Source organism: Hyalella azteca, unplaced genomic scaffold (assembly GCF_000764305.2).
Source record: "Hyalella azteca isolate HAZT.00-mixed unplaced genomic scaffold, Hazt_2.0.2 contig6990, whole genome shotgun sequence".
Lineage (NCBI taxonomy): Eukaryota > Metazoa > Arthropoda > Malacostraca > Amphipoda > Hyalellidae > Hyalella > Hyalella azteca.
This window is the reverse complement of record NW_025937129.1, coordinates 55,903-79,006: the sequence shown is the minus strand read 5'-3', so window position 1 is coordinate 79,006 and position 23,104 is coordinate 55,903. Positions and strand designations below refer to the sequence as shown.

General features: G+C 37.3%; 1 protein-coding gene across 1 annotated transcript in view; it reads left to right on the top strand.

The window, feature by feature from the left end:
- Positions 1-23,104, top strand: part of LOC108680871 (Down syndrome cell adhesion molecule-like protein Dscam2) — a 48,578-nt gene that overhangs the window by 23,588 nt on the left and 1,886 nt on the right. Inside the window, exons 13-33 of the mRNA XM_047881082.1 lie at positions 189-486; positions 518-879; positions 3,261-3,380; positions 5,044-5,226; positions 5,853-5,994; positions 6,429-6,580; positions 6,807-6,933; positions 7,322-7,469; positions 9,662-9,918; positions 10,793-11,031; positions 11,871-11,985; positions 12,634-12,818; positions 13,250-13,440; positions 13,814-14,216; positions 14,752-14,933; positions 15,652-15,901; positions 17,736-17,909; positions 19,052-19,155; positions 19,711-19,840; positions 20,522-20,791; positions 22,200-22,290. Of these exons, the coding sequence (XP_047737038.1) occupies positions 189-486; positions 518-879; positions 3,261-3,380; positions 5,044-5,226; positions 5,853-5,994; positions 6,429-6,580; positions 6,807-6,933; positions 7,322-7,469; positions 9,662-9,918; positions 10,793-11,031; positions 11,871-11,985; positions 12,634-12,818; positions 13,250-13,440; positions 13,814-14,216; positions 14,752-14,933; positions 15,652-15,901; positions 17,736-17,909; positions 19,052-19,155; positions 19,711-19,840; positions 20,522-20,791; positions 22,200-22,290 (4,123 nt within the window). The remainder of the gene's footprint in view (positions 1-188; positions 487-517; positions 880-3,260; positions 3,381-5,043; positions 5,227-5,852; positions 5,995-6,428; positions 6,581-6,806; positions 6,934-7,321; positions 7,470-9,661; positions 9,919-10,792; positions 11,032-11,870; positions 11,986-12,633; positions 12,819-13,249; positions 13,441-13,813; positions 14,217-14,751; positions 14,934-15,651; positions 15,902-17,735; positions 17,910-19,051; positions 19,156-19,710; positions 19,841-20,521; positions 20,792-22,199; positions 22,291-23,104) is intronic.

Below are 23,104 nucleotides of genomic sequence, written 5' to 3'. Positions count from 1 at the left end.
TGCAAATAATGCGAAATACAATACCTTTACTCGAATGGCTCCCAAATGATGACACCTAATTCATTGTGTACAGTATGACTGTTACATCAAATAATAGAAGCGTGTCAGTTTTAATCTCATTCGTCGGAGTTAATGCACTGCCACACTTCTCAACGTCCATCACACGCGTCCATGTCTACTTCTTGCAGCTGCCCCCAGGATAGCCCTGGTGTCGACGTCAGACGGAGGCGTGGAGGCTGGAGACAGAGTCACTCTCACTTGCACAGTTTCCAAAGGAGATTCTCCTCTTACGATTATGTGGTACCGAGATGGGATTCCACTTCCCAGTCACGGGTCCCGCACTGATGATATTACTATTGTGTCCCTCAACGCATACAATTCTGTTCTTGGCGTCGAGAGAGTGGGCCCAAGACACGGAGGTCGATACTCTTGCAGGGCCTCCAATGCTGCAGGCACCGATGTGCTCGCCTATTCTCTCGTCGTCAATGGTACATGTTTGTGTCTTTTATTCCTATAGCCTGCGTTCTCCTCTCTTCTTTAACATTTGTGTTTTATTTGCCCTCTCTACAGTTCCTCCTCGCATAGAACATTTTTCATTCAGAGAGGGTTTGTCAGAAGGCATGCGAACCCGGGTGGTTTGTGGGGTATATCAGGGCGATCAACCGTTGAAACTAGCATGGCTGAAAGAAGGCCAGCTTTTGCAAATGAGCGGGCATGGTGGTGGTGGTGGTGGTGGTGGTACTAAAGTGAAGGACATTGACAGCTTCTCTAGCGTGCTGACGCTAGGACCTCTAACTTTGGATCACGTGGGTCGGTACTCCTGTAGAGCCTCCAACAGCGCAGCCACCGTCGAAGCTGGAGCCGATCTCACTGTGAACGGTAAGGTGGTGCTCATGCTGCACGATCGTCGTGATCGTCAAGATTAAGATCAAAAGACTCACCGTAGAAAGCAAATTATATTGAAGTGAAAGCACCTCACATTAGCGTAGTGGCCAAGCATCAGCGCACCAGCACCAGTTTAGCGCACTTCGTCACTCGTCAAGAGCACGCCTCTTATTATGTGCGCATGTGCCGGTCTTATGGCCGGCGAGTAGCTTACCTTCATTTCATTACCATGGGATTTGATGACGATTACTTAGTGCTCAACACGATTTACATTTTGATTAGCCTTGCGAATTTCTGAGAAAATTATTCTCTCTAACATTTGCGTTATTTCAAATATTTTTAACCATCATTTTGTGCTCATGTCAGAAACAAAAGAAAATTAAATTTCACTGTAAAATTACTGCCATTTTGCTTCATGTGTGATCGTTCTATGTTCTCACGAATCGTCCATATCCCGTATAAGTTTTTGGCTTGAGACTGCCACGTGTGGTTCAGATTTGTGAACTCATTGCTTCATAGAACTTGTTATGCCGTAACCTCAGCAAAATAAGCACACTCGAGCTCCGTGGCGTCTGAAACTGAAAACATTTCATCCGAGGCTTTCTTTGAGTTCGCCTTAGCCTTTGAAGTGCTCACTAGATGGTATACGTTTGTTTACAAACGGAAATGCAGGTGAGTCATACTTGCATGGAAGCCGTGCATGATCTATGTTTTGTAACTTTTAAGCTTAGATTTCTGTGACAAAGCTCTTAATATTGAAAACCTACCAACTAATTTGCATGCATGAATTAGTACAATGAGAATATCCATTTCGTTGTATGGTAATTTCCACCTTTACTGAAAAGCAATTTTTCATGTTTCATGGCAGTGAATTTCTTCTTCAAACCTATTATGTACTCTGAAAAATAACAATTATTGAACTCGATGTTTATCCTTTGTTTATTTGTTCCTCATATGAAACTCAAGGGCTAAATGTCTTAGGACTATTATGAATAGTATATTTAATTTTATTTACAGGTACTATTATGTGCTTTACATTAATGACTGTTGAAGAATTGAAAAGGATCTTGGAAATATGTACGAAATGTAACACACATATAAAAATAACATTACAGAACACGTAATTATAACAGGCAATTTACAATCGTAGGGATTCACCTAAAAATACCCAGAAAAATATTGAATAAAACTCAAAGAGACAAGACATTATTTGCTGGTTTGTTGGAATAAAAGCCGCCATCACTTCAAAATTAAAAGTATGAGCATATACTCGGGAATAATAACGATGAGTTTGCGCGACACGGATCATTAAGCATAGTTTTTTGAGAGACCAAAATGTCGCTCACTTAATGAGAGCGCTGAAATAAAGGCATAAGCTGGCTGACGTAAATCACGAGATCAGCTGATAAGGGCAACTAATACATCAACGCCTTGCAACAACTGCGATCACTGCTGATATGGCACGCACTCCGGCCACATGCTGCCGTGGTCTATTTATTTTATGGGAAAATAACCGTGACCACGACACACACGACACGCACTCCGGCCACATGCAACCGTGGTCTATTTATTTTACGAAAAAATAACCGTGACCACGACACACACGACACGCACTCTGGCCACCCGCAGTCGTGATTGTATTTATTTTATGGAAAAATAACCGTGACCACGACATGTGCAGCACGTATTTTTCATCTGCAGCCGTGGCCGTATTTATGATTTGTACAATAACCGTGACCACGGCCCATGCTGTGTGCATCTTGTCTGACTGCATCAATTTTGCAATTAATCATTCAACAACAAGGTCGCAATCCATAACAACGCGAAACTTAAATTAAAATTCGCGTAATTCATGACACACAACTTTGAGAAATATGCTTAAACAGCTGCTGCAGTGTTGGACCATAGTCATCATTTATTTGTATCGTGGTTAGGTGAAACTGTCACGATATTTTTATTGTGCAGTGTGATTCTCATCTGTCACAGACCATGGAAAGAAATACTTTACTTCCAGTGGAAGTATTATCGTTTTATCTCATTTACCAGATGACTATTATTATTTTTACTTGTTAATGCGGCTGTGAGAATCAAATGTGAATCGGTGGTCTGCATCAATCCCCGCTCGTTCTAAATTAATTTTTTAATAAGGACTGTATTTATACCATAATTTGTCGGAAATAACTTTGAACGACTGGTTTAATTATCACGAGATCCTATTTAATGTTAACCCAACTCAAAGTTTATTCTCTCTTCCCTGTAATTTTCATTGCTATACTATAAATATCATTGAATTATCTGTGCGTATTATCATTCTGCATCACCATTGAAATTATTTAAATATCAAACTGATCGTCTTATTCACCATCGTCGTCCAGTGTCGCCCTCATGGCTCTTGGAACCGAGTGACGTCACAGTCAGCAGGGGGCGCTCGCTCACCCTTCATTGCAGGGCTCGGGGGGAGCCGCCCCCTGTCGTCACCTGGAAGAGGAAGCTAGGTATGGAGGTTTCGTGTCCAGATTATCGTAATATATCGTGATGGTTTGCTTGACGATGCATTAGGTTTTTTCGACCATATTTCAATATATTATTATCGAATGTTCGTGTCCAGCTTATCGTAATTTAATTTGATCGTGTGCTTCACGATGCACTAGGTTATTTTAACTTTCGTTTCAATATATAATTATCGAATGTTGTTTCCTGGTTATCGTAACTTAATGTGATCGTGAGCTTCACGATGCACTAGATTATTTCGACCACTATTTCAATATATTATTATCGAATGTTGTTTCTTTGTTATCGTAACTTAATGTGATCGTGTGCTTCACGATGGGCTATAGGTAGTTCCGAGCCTTATTTTTTATTTTTCAATCGAATTTCATGTTGAGAATATCGTAATTCATTGCGTTCGTGTACTCCAAGATGCACAAGTTGTTTCAACCTCAATTTTTTAAATTTTATTTCTTTCATGGACTTGAATTATCAGGTTAGAGGTTTTCTGAATAGTATTACTTTTAGAGTGAAAGTTATGCGATCCGCAATGCTCACTGATTAGAATAAATCAGATGGAATACGACAATCAGGGTGTTAAGGTGAAATCCATTTCTGCATTATCATTCTGCAAACTAAACGGACCGATGAGAATACATTAATATGCGTTATCAAGACATTTTATCATGCCTTCTATCACGCCACTAAAACTAAAATATATAAAGTGTTTGGCTTAACCTATACATATTCAAATTCAACATTTTTCACTATAGATTTATAACACTATACTTTGTTGTTTTAATAAAAAATGAATTTACACCAATATAAACTTAGGGTTAACAGGAAGGTGATCGGCCTCGTCTTATTGCAAGTAGTGAGAAAAATTTTTGCTTAACACGCATGAAGCAACAAGATGTTTCAGGTAATGCAAATAATTTCCAGCATAAGTAACAACTGTAACAATATTTGCACGAGGAATTTGGACGTGACAAAAATATACTTCATTACAAAATGGAACAAGTATTTAACCTGAAATTTGTTCTGAAAAGTTTCTGTCAATAGCGTTTGAGAAGGGTCAGGGGGCAACTACAGTTCCCCTGTTAATACGAGTGCTCTTTATTGATGTTTGCCACAGCTAATAAACGCGGACTAAATTGCTTCTATTTTATTGGTACGATCATTTGCAGCGCGCAGTTGCACAAGATTTGATGGAGCTTTCACTGAAATCATTAGATGCAAATAATTTACTTAAATCTTCCTGTGGGATTTACTTAATTTTATCAAATTCTGCCTATGCTCTGAAACTGAAGAGCTCAGTATCAAAAGGGGTTTATAATTTCTCAATTTCTTTGATATATGTGATTGTTATTATTCATCGCACTCTGTTAAGGTAATCGTCACCCAATTCCATTTAGCACATTTGTGCGCAAGCTAGCTTGATATAAGAGCCAGAAAAATTCTACCAAGTTAATCCCTAGATTGCATTCCCGTTTGTTTTCGAGAATAATCCAGCGCAATTAGTTTCTTAACTTTCCTCAGTGGGGACTCTGCATGGCTGTAAAAAGTCTACGATAATCAAATAAGAGCTTTTCATTCCATTAGTGCGAGCTATAGCTCGGCGTAATTGCGTTCTGTGCAGTAACTTCTCATTTCTCGGTCTCGTTCATCCAGCAAACTCTGAAGAGTTCGTGGCGCTTGGCAGCAACGGAGGTCCAAGAGGTCCCCGAGTTACGCAGCTCGGCAACGGGTCGCTCTACTTTGAACAGACTCACCCTAGCCACGGCGACGCTTTCATGTGCTTCGCTAAGAATTCTGTCGGAGAAATCAGCAAGACGGTTTCTATTTCTGTAACGTGTAAGCATGGTGACATTAATATATTAAAAAATAATTTTTCATCGGTTTCTATCTCTGTGACGCGTAAACTTGGGGATATACATATATATTAAAATTACGAATTTTTTATTGAGGTATTATGTATGAATATGCTTTCGTCGAAATATGCATCATGAAGACTTCATTTTTGGTCGGGCATTCACGAATGATCTATGAATTTCAAATCTGAAGAAAAGAGTCAATGTAAGTTTCTATCAACAACGTTAATTTTATACCATAATCAACACATTTTATTTAAGAAAATTATTCCAATTTTTGTACATTTGGCGTTCATTTATTGTCATTTCTTTTTGGAATTCAATAGTGATAAATCCATTTATAGAAAACGTCTAAAATTAATTTAATAATCCCTTAAGAAACAGATGCATTGGCACTCGTTATTTTTACCTGACACACAGACATCTTGTTAATCCGACTCATTCAACATGAATTATACCTGGAGACTGAATTGTGTTCGCCCGTACTTCTGACTGCTGCAAACACAAGAAGCATATTCGGGATTATATTATTTAAATTTGACAAATAGCTCAGGATTTTTTAAACGTCCTCTAAGTTTAAATATATCCCACCGTCATTTATTGTAACAGCGGCCCCATACTTCGAACAAGAGCAAAATCAGGTTTCGGCTCGCGCGGGCGAAAGTGTCGAACTGACGTGCCGTGTCAAGGGCGATCCAACCCCCACGGTGCTCTGGGTGCCGCCGTCCTCCAACCTGCGGCATCTCACCAGGTAATTACTTCTTCTCGTTGGGTGAAGAATTAGATGAAGATTCATTAATTCAACTCTTTATAATAAGGTACTTCATACATACAAATACAAAATATCTAAATACAAAGTACTTCATACATAAAGTATTTACATACATATTTTATGATGAAGCTCGAAAATGCATTGAGAAATAGATTCATCAAAACATTTTTCTACGGTAAAACGATGACAATGGTTGTTTTAGAATTCATCAAAACGATTACGTTACCGTTAAACATTTCATACGCTAACAATTCTATATGTAAAATTATTTATTGTTGCTACAGAGTCATATATCTGTAATCATATGCCATACTTGATTATCATAATTTCGAACCAATTTTTAACATCACTGCATGTGTTCACTTTCTCATGTTTAAGTTCTTAAATTGTGTTTTCTTATCATGACCTCGAAGACACCACGAATCTACAGTGCAAGAAGACCGACATACCGTGCTGTCTGTTCTGAGCATCACGGCCGTTCTGGCCAGCGACGCTGGGCAGTACTCCTGCACGGCAGCGAATGAACATGGACGCAATTCTCTCGACATCCGATTAGAAGTGCACGGTAACGACTTACCAAAAATATCTAAACCTTGCACTCTTTTGTTGTTATTGCGACGGTAACGACATACAAAAATATCTAAACCTTGCGATCTCTTATTGTTAGCGACATAGAGTGTAGAATACGAATGGTTTTCTCTTTATTCACGAATTTTTTGATTGAATTTTATGGTTTGTATTCAAGAATTGAGAGTTTTGTTTGAAGAAATAAGGTTTTCCCTCTGAACCAGAACCCCCGTCTTCACCCCATGGCTTGCGGGTGCTAACTCAAGGATCCCGCAGTGTTCGTGTAGTCTGGATTGTGCCGGACGACGACTCGAACTCCTACAACCTGCAATACCGCGAGCTCAATGCCAAGTAAGATATGAGTGTTATTGTTAATATGTACAAACTTTCTATGAATTTACATGTATCTCCAATGACTGTTCCCATTCATAAATGCTCTAGCACGAAGTTTTGCATAGAATTAAGCAAGAGACCCACATAAGTCTTATTGTACAAAAATTATATTTGTTTTCAATCCAAAGGCGCCGATAAATAAAAAAGAGCAATTAAATTCTGTAAAAATCATAGAAAAACTTTATTCATAGTATTATGTTGTTATCTTTAACTTTTTAATGCTAAATGGCTTTTCAATTTAAAGGCTATCGCTTTCCAGTTGAAAAAGTAATTCTTTGTCGTGGAAGGCCGAGCGATTTTTGGCGTATTTTATTTTTTATTGATAAATTATTATACTTTATCACAGAATTTGGTCGGGAGAGGCTGGACACGATGGTGGATTGAGATTAGGAGTGGATCCTTCGCCGGGATCAGCTGGAGCTGAAGGATCAAAGTGGGAGGCTACAGAGGGAGAAGTTACAGTGGCCGCGAGGGAGGCCAGAGAAGGAGTTTTGGTAAGTTCATTTTCTGCTATGCATTCAAGTGAGGTAAAATCCTAGCTCAGATAGATGCACGAGTGCCAAAAGGATAAATGGGAATTCGATTATTGTTTATTACGATAAATTCCTTATTTGTGCTACGAGGGACATTGCCACAACTATTGTTTAAAAAATAAATGATTAAGACTTGCTAGGCGAAGAATAAAAAATACTTTGAATGAACTCCATTTGTGCCGAAGTTGGAAACAGTGCAGTGAACGATTGAATTCTTGGTAAGTGAATGGACATTGTATAATAAATTTGTCATGTATATATTATACGTCTTTAAATTCTTGTCTGGTTTAGTATCGAGATAGCTTAAACCTTTGATATTTTGTCAAGTTAATTCAGAGTTTTAAATTTTTCTTACAAATCTATCGCAATTATTCTATTGAGAAGCTGCTGCGAATGAAACTAATACAACAAATCGGATTTGGGGAATGTCATCTTGATTACAATATCGCGAGCTGGAATTGCTTTGTTCGTAGCTCAACAGAATTCCGATCGAAACCATTCCATTGGATTTGGCTTTGGATTTGTGCAATTCTGTTTTCTTTGTGAAATTCGGTTTCGTTTGTGCATTTTGGTTTCGTTTGTGTAATTCCATTTTGATTGTACAATTCGGTTTCGATTGTGCGATTCGGTTTCGATATTGAAAGGCTTGGACGGAGATGTACTCGCCGATGATATAACCAATGTCTGGATTACGTCGCATTCAATTCAAAGCTTTGAATGGTCGGAATGCCAGTAACGCCGACTCAGTGGTTCGGCACCGTGTTGTGGCTGCGCTGAATAGACCGCGATATCGAACATCCAGCGCTCAGCATTGCGAGTGCAAATCGCGTTATAGGATTAAGGCGATGTTCGCGGACAGCCTGAGTTCTGCATTCGCTTCCAGGATTTAGGTCTTGTAATCTTTTGGTAAGCCGCACAGTTTGTAGCTGAATAGATTTGTACCAATTGCATAGGCGCTGTCGACATTCAAATCTGTTAATTTTATGATTTGGTATAGGAATAACTGATGTTGGTCTTTTGGAAAGCTTGCGTAGGTTCAACGTAGAAGAAATGCCATTAATAAAATTAGAACTTGGTTAGTAAGAATTACCAAAAATTTGCCAGTAGTAGCGATTCTGGTCCGATGCAATGAAATTTGTGAATCAAATATTAACACGATTATTTCCTAACAAATTATGAAGCTAATTCATTCTGACAAAACTGGTCATGAATGATCTTATGATATGATTTTTTGTAATATTTATTTCTGAATTGTCATTATAAAATTACTTTTTCAGCAAGCACTTCTCCAAACCACAAATAAAATAGAGCAGATTTACATCGACATCTTTATCAGTGCCGAACCTAATTTTATTTTCCAAAATGAAACACATTTTTTGCTTTTTTGCTAAACAACTATATTGTAATACAGCCAGCGTTATAATATCAAAAAGTTCACCAAGCTCTTCATGCATGCGGAGATCTTTTCTTTTGAATACAACAGACTGAAGCCAAAAATGCCGACATCGCAGTTTTTCTCCGTGTTCTCGTTCATAAAATGCAGAGCTTGGCACTGACACTGATATTAGCAAACTATTGTGAGCGAGACGGCCATCTGACGCGCCCCTGACGGCCTTTCTATTGCCGCTCGGGCCCGGGCAAAAACAGGCCAAAAATCGCCACGAATATATCGAAGTGTTGTTATGTAACACGCATAATGCGAGCGGTGGAATAATTTCAGCATTTTGTTTGTTGAGACTGAATTGCAGTGTGTGTATAAACTCAATTTCAATTGATGGACAGATAATTACCTTTTAATTTTTTATCGCGTATGAAAAAATTAACAATGAAAATTTTAAATATATATAATTCTAAGAAAAATTATCATTGTAACTATTGAGAATGGTGAAGACGATGGTTGCAAAGGCTTTAGTTCAAAATTTAGACATGATTATGCGTGGTGGGCTAATGAAATCGGTCATTGACAGTGAAACATTCGGTGCGACGCAAATCGATCGTCGTGAAACAATTCTCATAAAAAAATAATAATAGAAATAAGGTAAAAATTCCAAGTTCTAATAAAAAATTACAAAATATTTTTCTTTTTTAAATGACGATCCAAATAATATATATAAATAGATTTATTCGATTGGATGTCGGTTTTCTTTTGTCAGTTGCCAAACCTGGTGCCGGCGACAGAGTATTTGGTGCGCGTGATAGCGACTAATCAGTTGGGGCGGTCGCCCCCTTCCGAAGAGTTGCGCTTCATCACGAAGGGAGAGAAGCCTGAAGCCCCGCCAAGAGCAGTGACGGCCGAGGCCCTTGGCCCCACTCAAGTGAAAATCACGTGGCGGGCCCCACCGCCTGACAAAATTCATGGGCCCTTAACCGGATATTTTATTGGCTGGGCGGCCTCAGCAGCGAGAAATAGGTGAGAAATTTCGACATATAAAACTGAGCTGAAAGCTTCATTTAGAAATTTCTTTAGTGAATATTTTACCGAAACAAAACTATTATTGATAGCAATAAAAAATTGGTGCTGTCGACAATATATGATGAAAAAGCGCTGATTGATGAAAAACTTTCAATATGAGAAATGCGAACTTGCCCGTTTATTGTGTTGCATTGTTATTGCAACGATGATTTTTATAAAGACTGAAGAGCTGATAAATGTGACAGAAGCATTTCATGAATAATTATCAATTAGTTCCATGCTCTTTTATGTGAGGCTTTAACGTATTTCCGTCAGTAAAATGCTTTATAAGGTTAGTCAGCGCTTGCTGTTTTGGCGCTTCCTATGTTTTTTTCGAACTGTAATTCTAACACGAATGGCATGCGTTAATACAATATACATTCAACTCGTACAATGCGAGTTCAACTCGTGCAAACGAGTTAATTAAGGATAAACTGAAATTAAAGCCACTTCATTCATCCTCGGAAACAATTCGACTTGTATTATTTAGTTCCATAATTAAGGCGAAAAAGGTATTTTTTTACAACACTTGAAGATATCTGGCTTAATTAAAATAGCCAGTTTCATTACTTATTTTTTGAGCAAATTAAAACGACGAAATGAATATTTGTTTGTACAATAATTAATAATTCGCAAGCGATTAACTAAATACGTTCGATATGGCTGCAAGATGCATTTCATCCAAAATATTTTCTGAATGCGGGATCAAGCAAAAATTACACAACATGCACAAGCTAAGCTTTCTCTCTCCCTACACTTACGCTTGCTTTATCACTTGAATTAAAATTCACTTGCAAAAAAAATCGTAATTTTGCTGTGTTCACTTCTGCAGGTTGTCTAATGCCATACAGTACAACTTCACAACAATCGAGTATTCCAACTCGGAGTACCTAGCGCCGGCGGACGATGCATTACTCGAGCACAAAAGTACTCACGACATAGGCACCCTCTGGAGTACAGTACTGAAAGACCTGCGACCGAACACTGCGTATACGATTGTGGTTAAAGCATACAACCGAGAAGGCGCCGGACCCATGTCACCACCGGTCACGGTCAGCACCATGGAGGATGGTGAGTGTTGTAGACCAAATTATTGTAGCATATTACAATTCGTTAATTTTTATTATTTTGACCATTAATTACTGATCAGCTATTCGGTAAAATCCGTGTCCCCGTGTTTTAGATTATCATGCAGTCTGCTGAAAGTAAATAAACCGGTACAAGAAATTTGTGCTTCATTAAAATATTGTCATCATTCACAATTCTCGATTGTAAGTTATGTAAATTTTATATGATTTATTATGAAAAAAACTGCATGGAATTTTTGCGCTCTTCCTAGTCTCGTAATAAATTTTTAGTATAATGTTATGTAATGATACTATACTAGTACTATTAACGCTCCTCAACATCGCCCAAAGCTCAGTTTGGCCACGGATTTACTATATCAGACGAAAGTGTTAAGAACTTTGCGAATCAATGAGAGAACTGGCCTCCGAGGCATTCTCATCGAGAACTTTATGTGATAATTTATTTGCAGTTCTTGCGACCAATTGACACTAATATTTAAACCTTTGTTCCATAATGATTTCCCATTACTACATCATTTTTCTTTATAATCTGCATGTAAACATTCAAAATTTTCCATGAATCCAGCCAATAATACTATATGTCTTGCATAGACAAATTCAATCTACAGTTATGTATGTTTATACATCTAAATTCAATGATGCTGTAGCAATAATAACTTATATTTATATAGATTATTTATATAAATATTTAAATATATAAATAAATTAAATTATTAAACAATTAAATAATTTATATTTATATATATTATATAATAAGCTAGTCCGAAATGAAAATTCGCATTATTTACTTTGGCTTTTTGGCTTTTATTTACAAATTGGCAGCCCCCGGAGCTCCTCCACGAGAGATGCGCTGCTCGGCGCTGTCGCCTGACAGACTCCAGGTGTCCTGGGGCGCTCCAGACCCCAAGTTCCATAACGGACAAATTCAGGGATACAGGTCTGTATCGAGTTTTTTTTTTTGGCCGGAAACTTGTTATACGCAAATACTGTAAATTCTTAAGTTTGAAATTTTTCGAAATTCGGCTAATGTTTTTGGTGCAAGCTTTGAGGGAATAGAAATTTTAAAGCTGTATGTGTTCGGTGACTGTAAAACGACTGAGAAATAGACTCGCTTTGTGAAGAATTTCTTTCTGATATCTAGAAAAAATTGCGTAATATAGCATAATTTTAACATTTGCTCCAACGCGATTCGTTTCCAAAGATTGCATCGAACTGTTGAAAAATCTTCCTTGTAAACAAACAAGCTATATCTAATAAATAAATAAATGAATTAGTGTAGTTAAAATAAGTTATCTTTACTTAAACTTAATGCATGAATGCCGTCAATTCATGAAACAATTTCATTCGTAAAGAATCGAACGACTTGAAGACTGAACAAAACAAATTTCCGTTCAGAGCCTAGACAGCATCTAAGCTCAGCTTAAGCCTTTTCAGCCGTAATTTGTATGGCCTTTTTATTGAGGTTCCCACCGCCATAAAAATCCATCTTCGTCAAGCACTGTGCGGCAGTTTGTCTTGAGTCGAGCTTCAGAGTCGCTTTACGTTTCGCTCGGCTAACCAGCCTTGCTGTCTTCATCTCACTCAGAGTCGAATACGAGGTCTGGGAGAGCTGGGAAGACGAGTCTTTACATCGCAGCCAGACCGTCGGACAGACCATTGTTTTGAAGGGTCTGGAGGCAGCCACTAACTACAGCGTCCGAGCGAGAGCATACACGCTGGCTGGAGACGGTCCATGGGCTGATGCTATTGCTTGTCTCACAGACGAAGACCGTGAGTGTGCTTAAAATTATCGTCTCATCGTCACTAAAAAATAAATTGGCTTGGATAATTATCTCTCACGTTAAATTGATTTTCAAAAGAGAAAAAATGGCTCATTTTTATATCTACAAAAAATTATATTTCCATGTCAGTACTATCAGGAAAACAGAATTCCTCATCAATATTAACATATAAAACTTGACAGTATTTGCCGACTTCTACAATTTTAGCTACAGTATTAACCGTTCACTTGCAAAAAAGGAACGAGGTTCAAAAAATTTTCCCGGCTGTATTGTTCGAGCGACTGTCGTCAGTGAAGGTCATTGCAAAATAGAAATAATGTAATTCCACTAATAACATCCTGTCAGTCATAGAACGTAATAAAGATCTTGCGATGCTCATTTCGCTATAAATTTCTAAGTTGTTATTATCTTCATTATCAGTGCCAGGCCGGCCGGAGTCTGTGCGGGCGCTGGTGTCGGCAGAGAAAGCGTTTATCGTATCATGGATGCCGCCGTCGAAGCCTGGCGGACGACTGATCGCGTTTAAGGTTGCGTGGCGGAGCTCTGGATCAGTTATCAGCCATGGCAGAACTGGCGCCACTTCAGTGCCTGGTACGGCGACATGGACACAGGTTTGTTTACTCTCTATTTATATTGAACTAAAAATAATCACCATTATATTTAGCATATTCTTAGCATATTATAACATCAACGGAAGGCAGTGATGGCCGACGTATTAATTTACTTATCATGAGTATGACATTTTTTAGTGTACCGATACATGTGTACCGAAAAGAAATTATTTAATCATTTTCGTAATTTGTTCTCGAAGTAGCTGTAGAAACTTTAATACAAAATTTATTTAATTACATTTTTTCATTAGTTGCTCGTTGTTGGAACATTCATTCTGAAGAAGAATCTTCTTCGTACTCAGTCATATCCTAAATTAATCATTTTTATAGTACAAGTTTAAGTGATGCAAATATTTATTTATTTCTAACAAAGATTGAGGGAGTCGAAGGCAATATAGTCGAGGTCGAAGTGAGCGCCTCGACACGAGTGGGCGAGGGACCTTCGCAATCGACTCGAGTTACTCTATCTTCAATCATAGCAGCTTCAATTTACTCCTTCGGAACTGAAATAAAAGTTCGGAAAGGGCAAGATATTACGTTATTATGTCATCACGTGGGCGAACCAATACCACGACTCACCTGGGAACATAACGGCCGCAGGATACTGGACACTGATCATCAGACGGCTGATGATGAGGGCAGCCGTAGAAAATTACTTCAAGGAAACGGTCGGCTTTTGGTACAAGATTCCCAGAGGAAAGACAGTGGCAATTATACTTGCTCGGTCTCTAATGTCCACGGCAGCGATCGGATTACACATTCTCTCACTGTAATTGGTGAGGCTCTTGAGCAATTTCAGAATTAAAATAAAATTGTTTTTCGATGTTCGATGGAAATTGCAGTGACACTTTCATATGAATGTTAGACGAAATTTAGTCATGAGATTGAATTAAAAATAATATTTTCATTAAGGATGATCGTTTAATATTTATAGCAATTTCATGAAATAATTCTAGAGGTACAAAAATATAAAATGACAACTGCTTTTACGTAAACACGCAAGGTAATCCGGCAGTGAATATTAAAAACCAATAGGTGCTTCTGATTAATGAACGAAAATAAATAAGTAAAAAAAAGTCGACTAAAAGTCAAATGAATAACGAACGAATATGAATAAATGGATGTTATATAAATAAAACCCAATTCTAAAATAAATAAAGAAATGACGTAAAACTCAGAATATAATTTATTCCACCATGCATGTATATTGTTTAGTGTTGTTTGGTGTTTTTTAGAGTTTTTTAGTATTCTTTTGTGTTGTTTAGTGTTGTTTAGTGTTTAGTGTTGTTTAGTGTGAATATTCTGCTGCAGTTCCGCCATCAGCACCCATGGTGCTAGCCTCCTCAGCGTCCGAGTCGTCAGTGCGCGTGCAGTGGAAGGTCGGGGACACGGGTGGCGCGCCCGTCGTGGGCTTCACCCTCTACTACAGGAAGGATCACGGCCCATGGTCGCAAGTGGCGGTCCATAAGAGGGCCAGGGATATGGAGCTATCGGTGAATTATTGCAAACGGATATATTTTACCTTTGTTCTTAAACTTATGTGCATATTTGTTGGATCTTCTTTAATGCAGGTTTCATTAAAGACCAGAGAGTATTTCTTATTGACAATTTTCTTATTGGTTTTCTCTATTTGGCGAATTAGGCTCTTGATAGGAGCTGAAAAGTCAAATATCAGGTTTCCAAGAGACATTTTATTATAATTTTAATTTTACGACGTGTCGAATTCTACTTCATTCATTATCAAAATAAATTTGTTGAATCATGGATGTGTTAGCTGTGGGGTATGAACTACGGGGCTTGACTTATCTACCAGAAGTAAGTTTATCAAAGTCTCGATAAATATTTCCGAGAATTTTTCTTCAAGTAGAATTACCTGGACAGTTGATCCGCTCGTACGGCCCCTCATGTTTAAAAATCATTAATTAAATTCTGTATTAAAGTCACGGATTTCAATTATTTTATTTTCAAGATCAAAATCACAGGTCCTGGTACTAAGCTTGCTGGTTGTCAAGCCACCAACGTGGCACAGGACACCAGCAAAAAATATCATGAAATGTAATTCTCGTTTATAAGTACTTTCATCATTATTTTCCTTATACCGACCGCATGATAGCACCGATTTTAAAACCCAAAGTAAATGCAGTAAAGATATAATGAATTTAGTTGGTATTTTCTTGTATTTTAAATTCTCGGTATTGTTTCCTCCCCTAGGACCTGGACTGTGGGTCCCGGTATCATGTATACCTGGTGTCTCGGAATCAAGTGGGCCTAAGCCCCGCCAGTGACACCGCTGTGGTCAAGACCCTGGGTGGGGCCCCGCTACCCAGTTCCGTGGGCCAGTTCCTTCAGGCCAACAGCTCAACCGTGGTTGTATACCCTGAATCTTGGCTGACCCAAGGTTGTCCCATCACTCATTTTCTTGTTGAATATCGACCAAACAGACAATCACATTGGCTCCAGGGTGAGAATTAAATTTATTTGATGATAATGTGCTCATAAGCTCATGTCAATAAATTATAGTAAAATCAGTAGTTTACTTAGAATATTAGTTATGATGTAACATTTCCTGTAGGGAAATTATATATTTCAGTTCTTGGACAGTTAATCCTTGCATGCACTGGAATCTAAAAATGTTCAAGTGAATTTTTTATCTTCTTCATTAGAGTTTCTGCACTTCTACTCGTCAAATAATTCAAATTATTCATGATCGCCATGAAACATTCTAATTAATCAAATACACCAATGATACCAGTTGGTATCACATTCGAACGAAATTTTTTTAGTTACAATTCTTGTAGCAGAAAGATTGCTTTAAAAATCATTTGCGCTCTGCGGCCGTTATCTGGATTGGTATTATAATGCGATAAACAATTTAGAATTTTTTTGGGAAGACACATATGTGCTTATTATATGAGGCCGGGAGTGTTAAATCGCATTATCACGATAGTTTCCGATTTATTCTCGGAGAACGAGAGTATCAGGACCAAACACTACTATAGATACTTTACTGGCTTTCTAAGCGATAGGTAAATTAGTACAATGAATAAAAGTGCACAATTACAAAGCTGCTCAAATTGAATTTAATATTCCCTCAAATAAATATTCGTATGCAGTTGTGAGACGTGTCAGTTGCACAACAATGTTCAGAAAAATATTGTACGATTTATAAATACATTAATAACAGTTGGTAAATGACTTGCAAAAATAATGGTCAGTGTAACAAATAAATCATACAACTCAATGTTGGGATTTCTCTTACTTTTTGATCACGGGTAACAACGGTATATTATAGAACAAAATAAAGTAATAAAGTAAGAAATTTTACGAATGAGTGATATGATATATAATCATACATTGTTTTGTGACGTGGAAAAATGTAGAACATAATAGCGTACGACGAAGAAGCGATTTTATAACGTCGCATGACGTGCTAAAATAATAATTAATTAAGAGTTGAGACTCGATAGATAGCAATAACAAATTAGATTCATTTGATGACGTGCCTTAAATGAAAACAGGACACATGAAAGAATCCTAATAATTAATGCTTAATAATGTTTTTAAAATATAAGTTAGTAATTAATTTAAATTACAATAATGGATGATATAATAAATAATAAATTGATATACTAAATTAACTGTACTAATTTATGAATAAAAAACATTTTATAAATTAATAAATATCAGGAGCTTAGTTGGACAGATCGCACTGCCGAGGTGAGAGTCGCGAATATCGTCGCATTTGCTCGGCGTTGCAGAAAGATGCAATATTTTGTGCCATGCAGGTCTCATATTGCCTGTTCGCAGGATGTGAATACACGCATGACAGATGAAAGCAATCCAATTTCACGGACGTCCAGTGCAAGATATTTCAATGATAACATTTCCAGTGTGGAATGAAGCGAAGCTTTTTTTTGGGCTGTCGGTTTCCACAGATTTCTGGTGTATTCGCATTTACACGTCACTATTAATCTGTATATATGGGATTTTACCTGATGATTGAGAAACTTGGAATAAAAATTTCCCTGCACTGTTAAACGATATCTTATTGTTCAATCTATGTTGATCTGATAAGGCCGATCTGATCTCCAATTGATGATTTACGATAATAATGATATGAACATCCTACGAAATCAATATTATCTTTTTTTTAATGCAACGATATCCAGCATAACCAATGTAATTAGTAATTAAATAATTTAATTTGCACTATTTCCCAACCTCGGTTTGCTAGAACGCAATAGTTATTATTGCCCAAAAAATATATTTCAACGTCACTCTGTCTTTCACGCCAGAAAACAGCTCCCCTCCGGACTCGTCTGATAGCAAAGGCGCTGCCCAGGATCGCCAGATCAAGGATTCGTTCGTTAATCGAGATGCCAAAAATAACATAGAACACCGGGACCAATTTTACGCTACGATCCGCAAGATCCCACCGAGGGAGTCCCAACAATCCGACCAGATTCCCGGTAAGCTCTACAAATAGTTCCTGACCATTCATTTTAGCGGCGCGAATCTACAGAGACAAATATTTTTCTAGAAATGGAGGTGATGATGAACATGCTGAATAAATCTCTCTCAATGACAGAATATATTTGAATTTATTTTTTACTACTGTGGTAACTCATGACAGAAATAGCGTTTCTGACAGACATTCTGATTACGTTCATGGAAGTATTATAACGATTCTATATTGTGATTACAATTTGTACTTCCAGCGTCATTCCGATAGACTCGTTGAGCTGACGTCAAACGTACCGCTTTCTTATCAGATATTAAATTAGGGAGGCATACATTTGGCTGTGTTAATCCATACATTGGCTTTGTTAATCAAAATTAAAAATTATTCAGTTTATAATATTGAGAATCCTGATTTCTTCCATTATTTCGGATTACTTACTTCCGTCATTGCGGCTGTTATTCTAGTGAAGTCTGAATCTTCATCAAAAATTTCGAGCATTCAATTTTGTCTTATCAAGTAACTTTCTATTTCATATCACGTACTGTCCTTAGTAATTTCTGAATGCTTCGTATAAAGTAAATTTCCACAGAAAATGCTTGTTCGTATCATTAACGTCTGGAAAGCTTTTTCCAACCCATTTTCATTTGCATTTCGGACGGGAAAGTAATTGCTACAATATTTATTTAGTTTTCCACTTTGCGGTAAACCACTGAAGGCGCAATGGGCTGATTTGCTGTCACATTTCCGTGCAGTGTCTTCTCTTATTGAGGACGAAAATTACTGAGATTATAGGGCTTTAAGTACATCAAATGAGGATTGATTCCGCCACGATCTCCTTCCCATCATCAACTTTCATAAAATTCCTGTTTTTTTATATAATATTCTATAAAAACTCTTCTGATCAAAGCCTTAATTCTACAATGTGAGCTTCGCCTTCAAGCAAGTTTTTTCTAGCATTATTATTCATCTCTAATTAAGGACAATAAATTCATATCATTACCCGCAGTTCAGAAATAAACGGAATAATTTCTTTTTCTGCTGGAAATAAATCACGATGAGAATGGAGACTGCAAGTGAATGAATATTTATTTTTTACATATGATTGTTCTACGTATTTTTATATTACATTTTTGGAATTTATTTATGCAGAAAACGCCGAAGATATCTACCCGTACGCTACGTTCCAGCTGCCTGAACAGCCTCCTGAACAAGCCATGCCCATGCTGTCCATGTACCACCAGCGTCCTGATAAGGTTATCTAGATAAGGCCTTCGAAGATATTCTGATTGTGATAACGATACTGATAGATATCTGTTAATGAGGCGCAAAATGCAGCTGGAGATAGTACTGCGAACTTTCCTTAACTAGTTGGTAATAAATAAATATCAGTTATGCTAACAATGTTGATAGAAATATGAATTTTATTGTGCCTGAAATTCTGGTAAAATTTATTGGCCTTTAATTAAGTTCAATCGAGTACGGTTGGTGTTCCGATTACATGATCTGGTTTCTAGTTATAATAATAATAATAATTATTAATATTATTATTTTAATTGTGTTATTATTATTGTTATTATTATTATTCATATCATTTTATTAATATTGCCAATAGTAGTATAAAATTCCGTATTTAATAATAATCTAAGTGCCAAAGATTTATTAGTCTGTTGATGTTGGCTACCTACTGTAAGTAAAAGAACGAATATTATTATTGTTATTGAATCATACATTATTTTTTTCAAGTCTCGGGCCATTCAAATACATAGTAATTACAGTCGATAACGTGCATGCAACTCTGCCCTGAGCAGAGAACTGACACGTACGGCAAGACGGAGCGCAGGAGCGCCCAGCAGCCACGGCCTGGCCGGCCTCAACTGCCTCAGCCTCAGCAACGCGGCCACGCTCGCTCCAGGAGCCGGAGTAGGATGCTCACTCCAGGTGAGTGGGGCTCACGTAACGGAGTAGAGGAGCAAGATGCTCACTCCAGGTGAGTGGTGCTCACTCTAAGTGCGTGGTGCTCACGTAACGGAGTACAGGAGCAAGACGCTCACTCCAGGTGAGTGGTGCTCACGTAACAGGGAACAGGAGCAGTATGCTCACTCCAGGTGCGTGGTGCTCACGTAACGGAGTACAGGAGAAAGATGCTCACTCCAGGTGAGTGGTGCTCTTGAAATGGGGAGTCGGAATCGCAGCTCGAGTCAATTGCTAAATTTTTACAATTTTATATTGAATTTAATTATTCATTTATGTGTTATTATTATGTTACTTATCATTTCTCACACGACCTAATAAAGTGAACAAGATAACGCATTTCTTTTCACATTCTATAAATATTTTCAGCAACTCGTATATAAGACTGAAATTTAAAAACCTATACTTTGGTTAGGAGAGCAGCACAACGGTTGTGAATATGTTAAAAACATATTTAATGTCAGAGAACTTGAATACTCATGATCCCAGACTAATATGTTTTTCTCTGAGAGCTACCTAGTATGAATACAATATTAACGACCGAAGCAGGACTAAAGTTTTGCATTAAAATTCATTCAAAACATTTAAATAGTTCAAATAGTCGGCATTCCCGTCTCGATCTCAATAGTTCTCACTCTGTTCCACCAGGCCTAGGCGACAGCGAAGATTACGAAACTCTAGGTTCCGAGACCGAGACCGACCACGCAATATCTTCACGAACCGAATCCTCGAACCAGCTCGACGATATGTCTACACTCAGAGACCATGGCTTGATTTACGCCAGGGGGCCCTTGCAAGAATTACAGTCTGGAAGCGAAATGGTCTATGGCCCCAAGCCCAAAACTTTGCACCGCGACAAGCCTAACAAAGAAAAGCCATTGGTTGAAGAAACCGAGTTCCAAAATCGTATACATCACAGTGAGTATGAAACTTGTTGTTTAGGTTTATGTGGGTCTTGAGTTCATTTATTGTTCTTGCTGTTGTTACGTCTGGACTGAAGTTCTTGTTTCGTGTTATTGAGTAAGTGTGCTTCCTTTGCTGCCGCGTATAAACTTCTTATTTCTCGCCGTTAATTGTCTGCATATTTCATTGTTTACTTGATTTTATCCCTTAGATTCAGTGGTAATTTGATTACTGTTTTAAATCGTTTATTACCCATTTACATGAAAATTGAAAATTTCAAATATTGAATCATTGTTTACTTCTGCACCATTATTCTGATTCTTTCATCGCTACTTCTTTATTTCTCCCATGTTTTTCCATTCAAAAAATATCATGAAATTCACAATGAACGAAACGCGCCGCTAAATTTTGAGCATAATTCTACGTTATCGAATGCAGTTGAGGCTATTGAATAAAGAGAAACAGCTTAGACATTATTTAATTTATTACTTCAAAGTTTACTCCTAAATTTCGTTGAATAAGGGAAGCAAAATAAGATAAGGACACAATTTGTTTGTATGTAATTAAAAAAAAATGCACTCGCAACCTTCGAGAAATGTCGAGATTACTCGCTAGAATATGCAGTTATGTTTAGCATATTATATCTTCTTCAATTCTTCCTTTTACTTACTTAAGTGAAAAATATCTGTTAACAATATCAATATTCTTTGGGTTCAGTTTTGTCCACTGCATTTACCGTTGTAATGTAGTGGAACTTCTACTACATTGCACTTCTACATATACATACTAATAAATGTATATAGACAACTTTCCATCAGTTTTGATAAATATTTTAGGACATTTACTCAGCCAATTATAGAATGTACACATCATGTCACCATATTGAAAATTTTGAAAACTCACGATGTTGCTCAACTTGTTTATTTATCTCGAAATTTTAACCTCTGCATCATTCATCGTCTGAATTCTCACAAGTACGGCATGTTCCCTTTTACTAATCCTTTTCATTTGAGATCACAGGTTGGTAATCCCATGGTTGAATTAATACATTAATTCAACCATGGGTAATCCTTCCCATTGTTACCTGGTAGACTAAAAATTAACACAAAAGCCTTTGAAACGCTAATTATATTGAATGTGATTTGTTTTTATTGTTTATTTTTATTGGTGGGTTTGGAAATCCTTCCCATTATTACCTGGTAAACTAATAATTAACACAAAAGCATTTGAAAGCTAATTATATTGAATGTGATTTGTTTTTATTGTTTATTTTTATTGGTGGGTTTGGTAACCCTTCCCATTGTTACCTGGTAAACTAAAAATTAACACAAAAGCCTTTGAAACGCTAATTATATTGAATGTGATTTGTTTTTATTGTTTATTTTTATTGGTGGGTGGCTTTAGTTGTGGTGTGGTCCGACAGACTTGCTGTATCACGCTGAGTCCAGTTCACCCTCTCCCGAGACCTCACCCACAACTCAAAGAAAGTCCTTCCCTCGGCGCAACAGACCGAGGTATAAAAATCTCGCCAGTAATATTCTGTATTGTAATTACAGCGGTAAAATATTCATACTTTGGGTATCTTTGGAAACCGAATAAGTATTGCTTGAACTAATGCGTGTTATAAAATTATCCTAAGAAATAATTAGTCACCAGTTTACTTGAAATTCACGGATATCAATAGTATAATATGCTAAAATGTCTGATTTTTTTTTATTTTATGTCCAAGTCAACAGCCCAGTTATTTTCAATTATTTTCATGAGCAAAATAACATTCACTTGTCAAGCTAGGTGGTTCCAACTCTGGACTCAATTAGTTCCGCAATTTGGCTCCATTTAAATGAAATTCTAGGAATTTCAGCGAGAGGAGTCAAACATGATTTTGACGTAATTGGTTTCCCTTTTCAGTTGAAAAAAATCCGTGCTAGAGTATGCTCAGCATGAACGCATTCTTTTCACTTTGCATCGGCGGCTCGCCGAATCCCAAACATTTAGGGCCCGTGATTCAATATCGTTATAAACTAACATTTTTTCCCGTTGATAATTTGAGTCCATTAAAAGTGTCGTTGAGAAAGAAAAAAATTTCTCTTTTTGTTGCCATAATTAAAAAAATTATGCTAAAGCAATGTTTGAAAAGTGTATGTCTTTATAATAACTAGAAAGTAAATTTTTCGGTGACTGACATGCAATTAACGGGACCTGAGATGGAATGATTGCCAAAACTCCACAAAACCATAGCTTTTGTTCTAAAATCATTCCGCATGCTTGCTTCCTTGGCTCGCTTTGGCGCTTGGTGATGCCTGAGCTCGGATGGTCCATTTATATTTC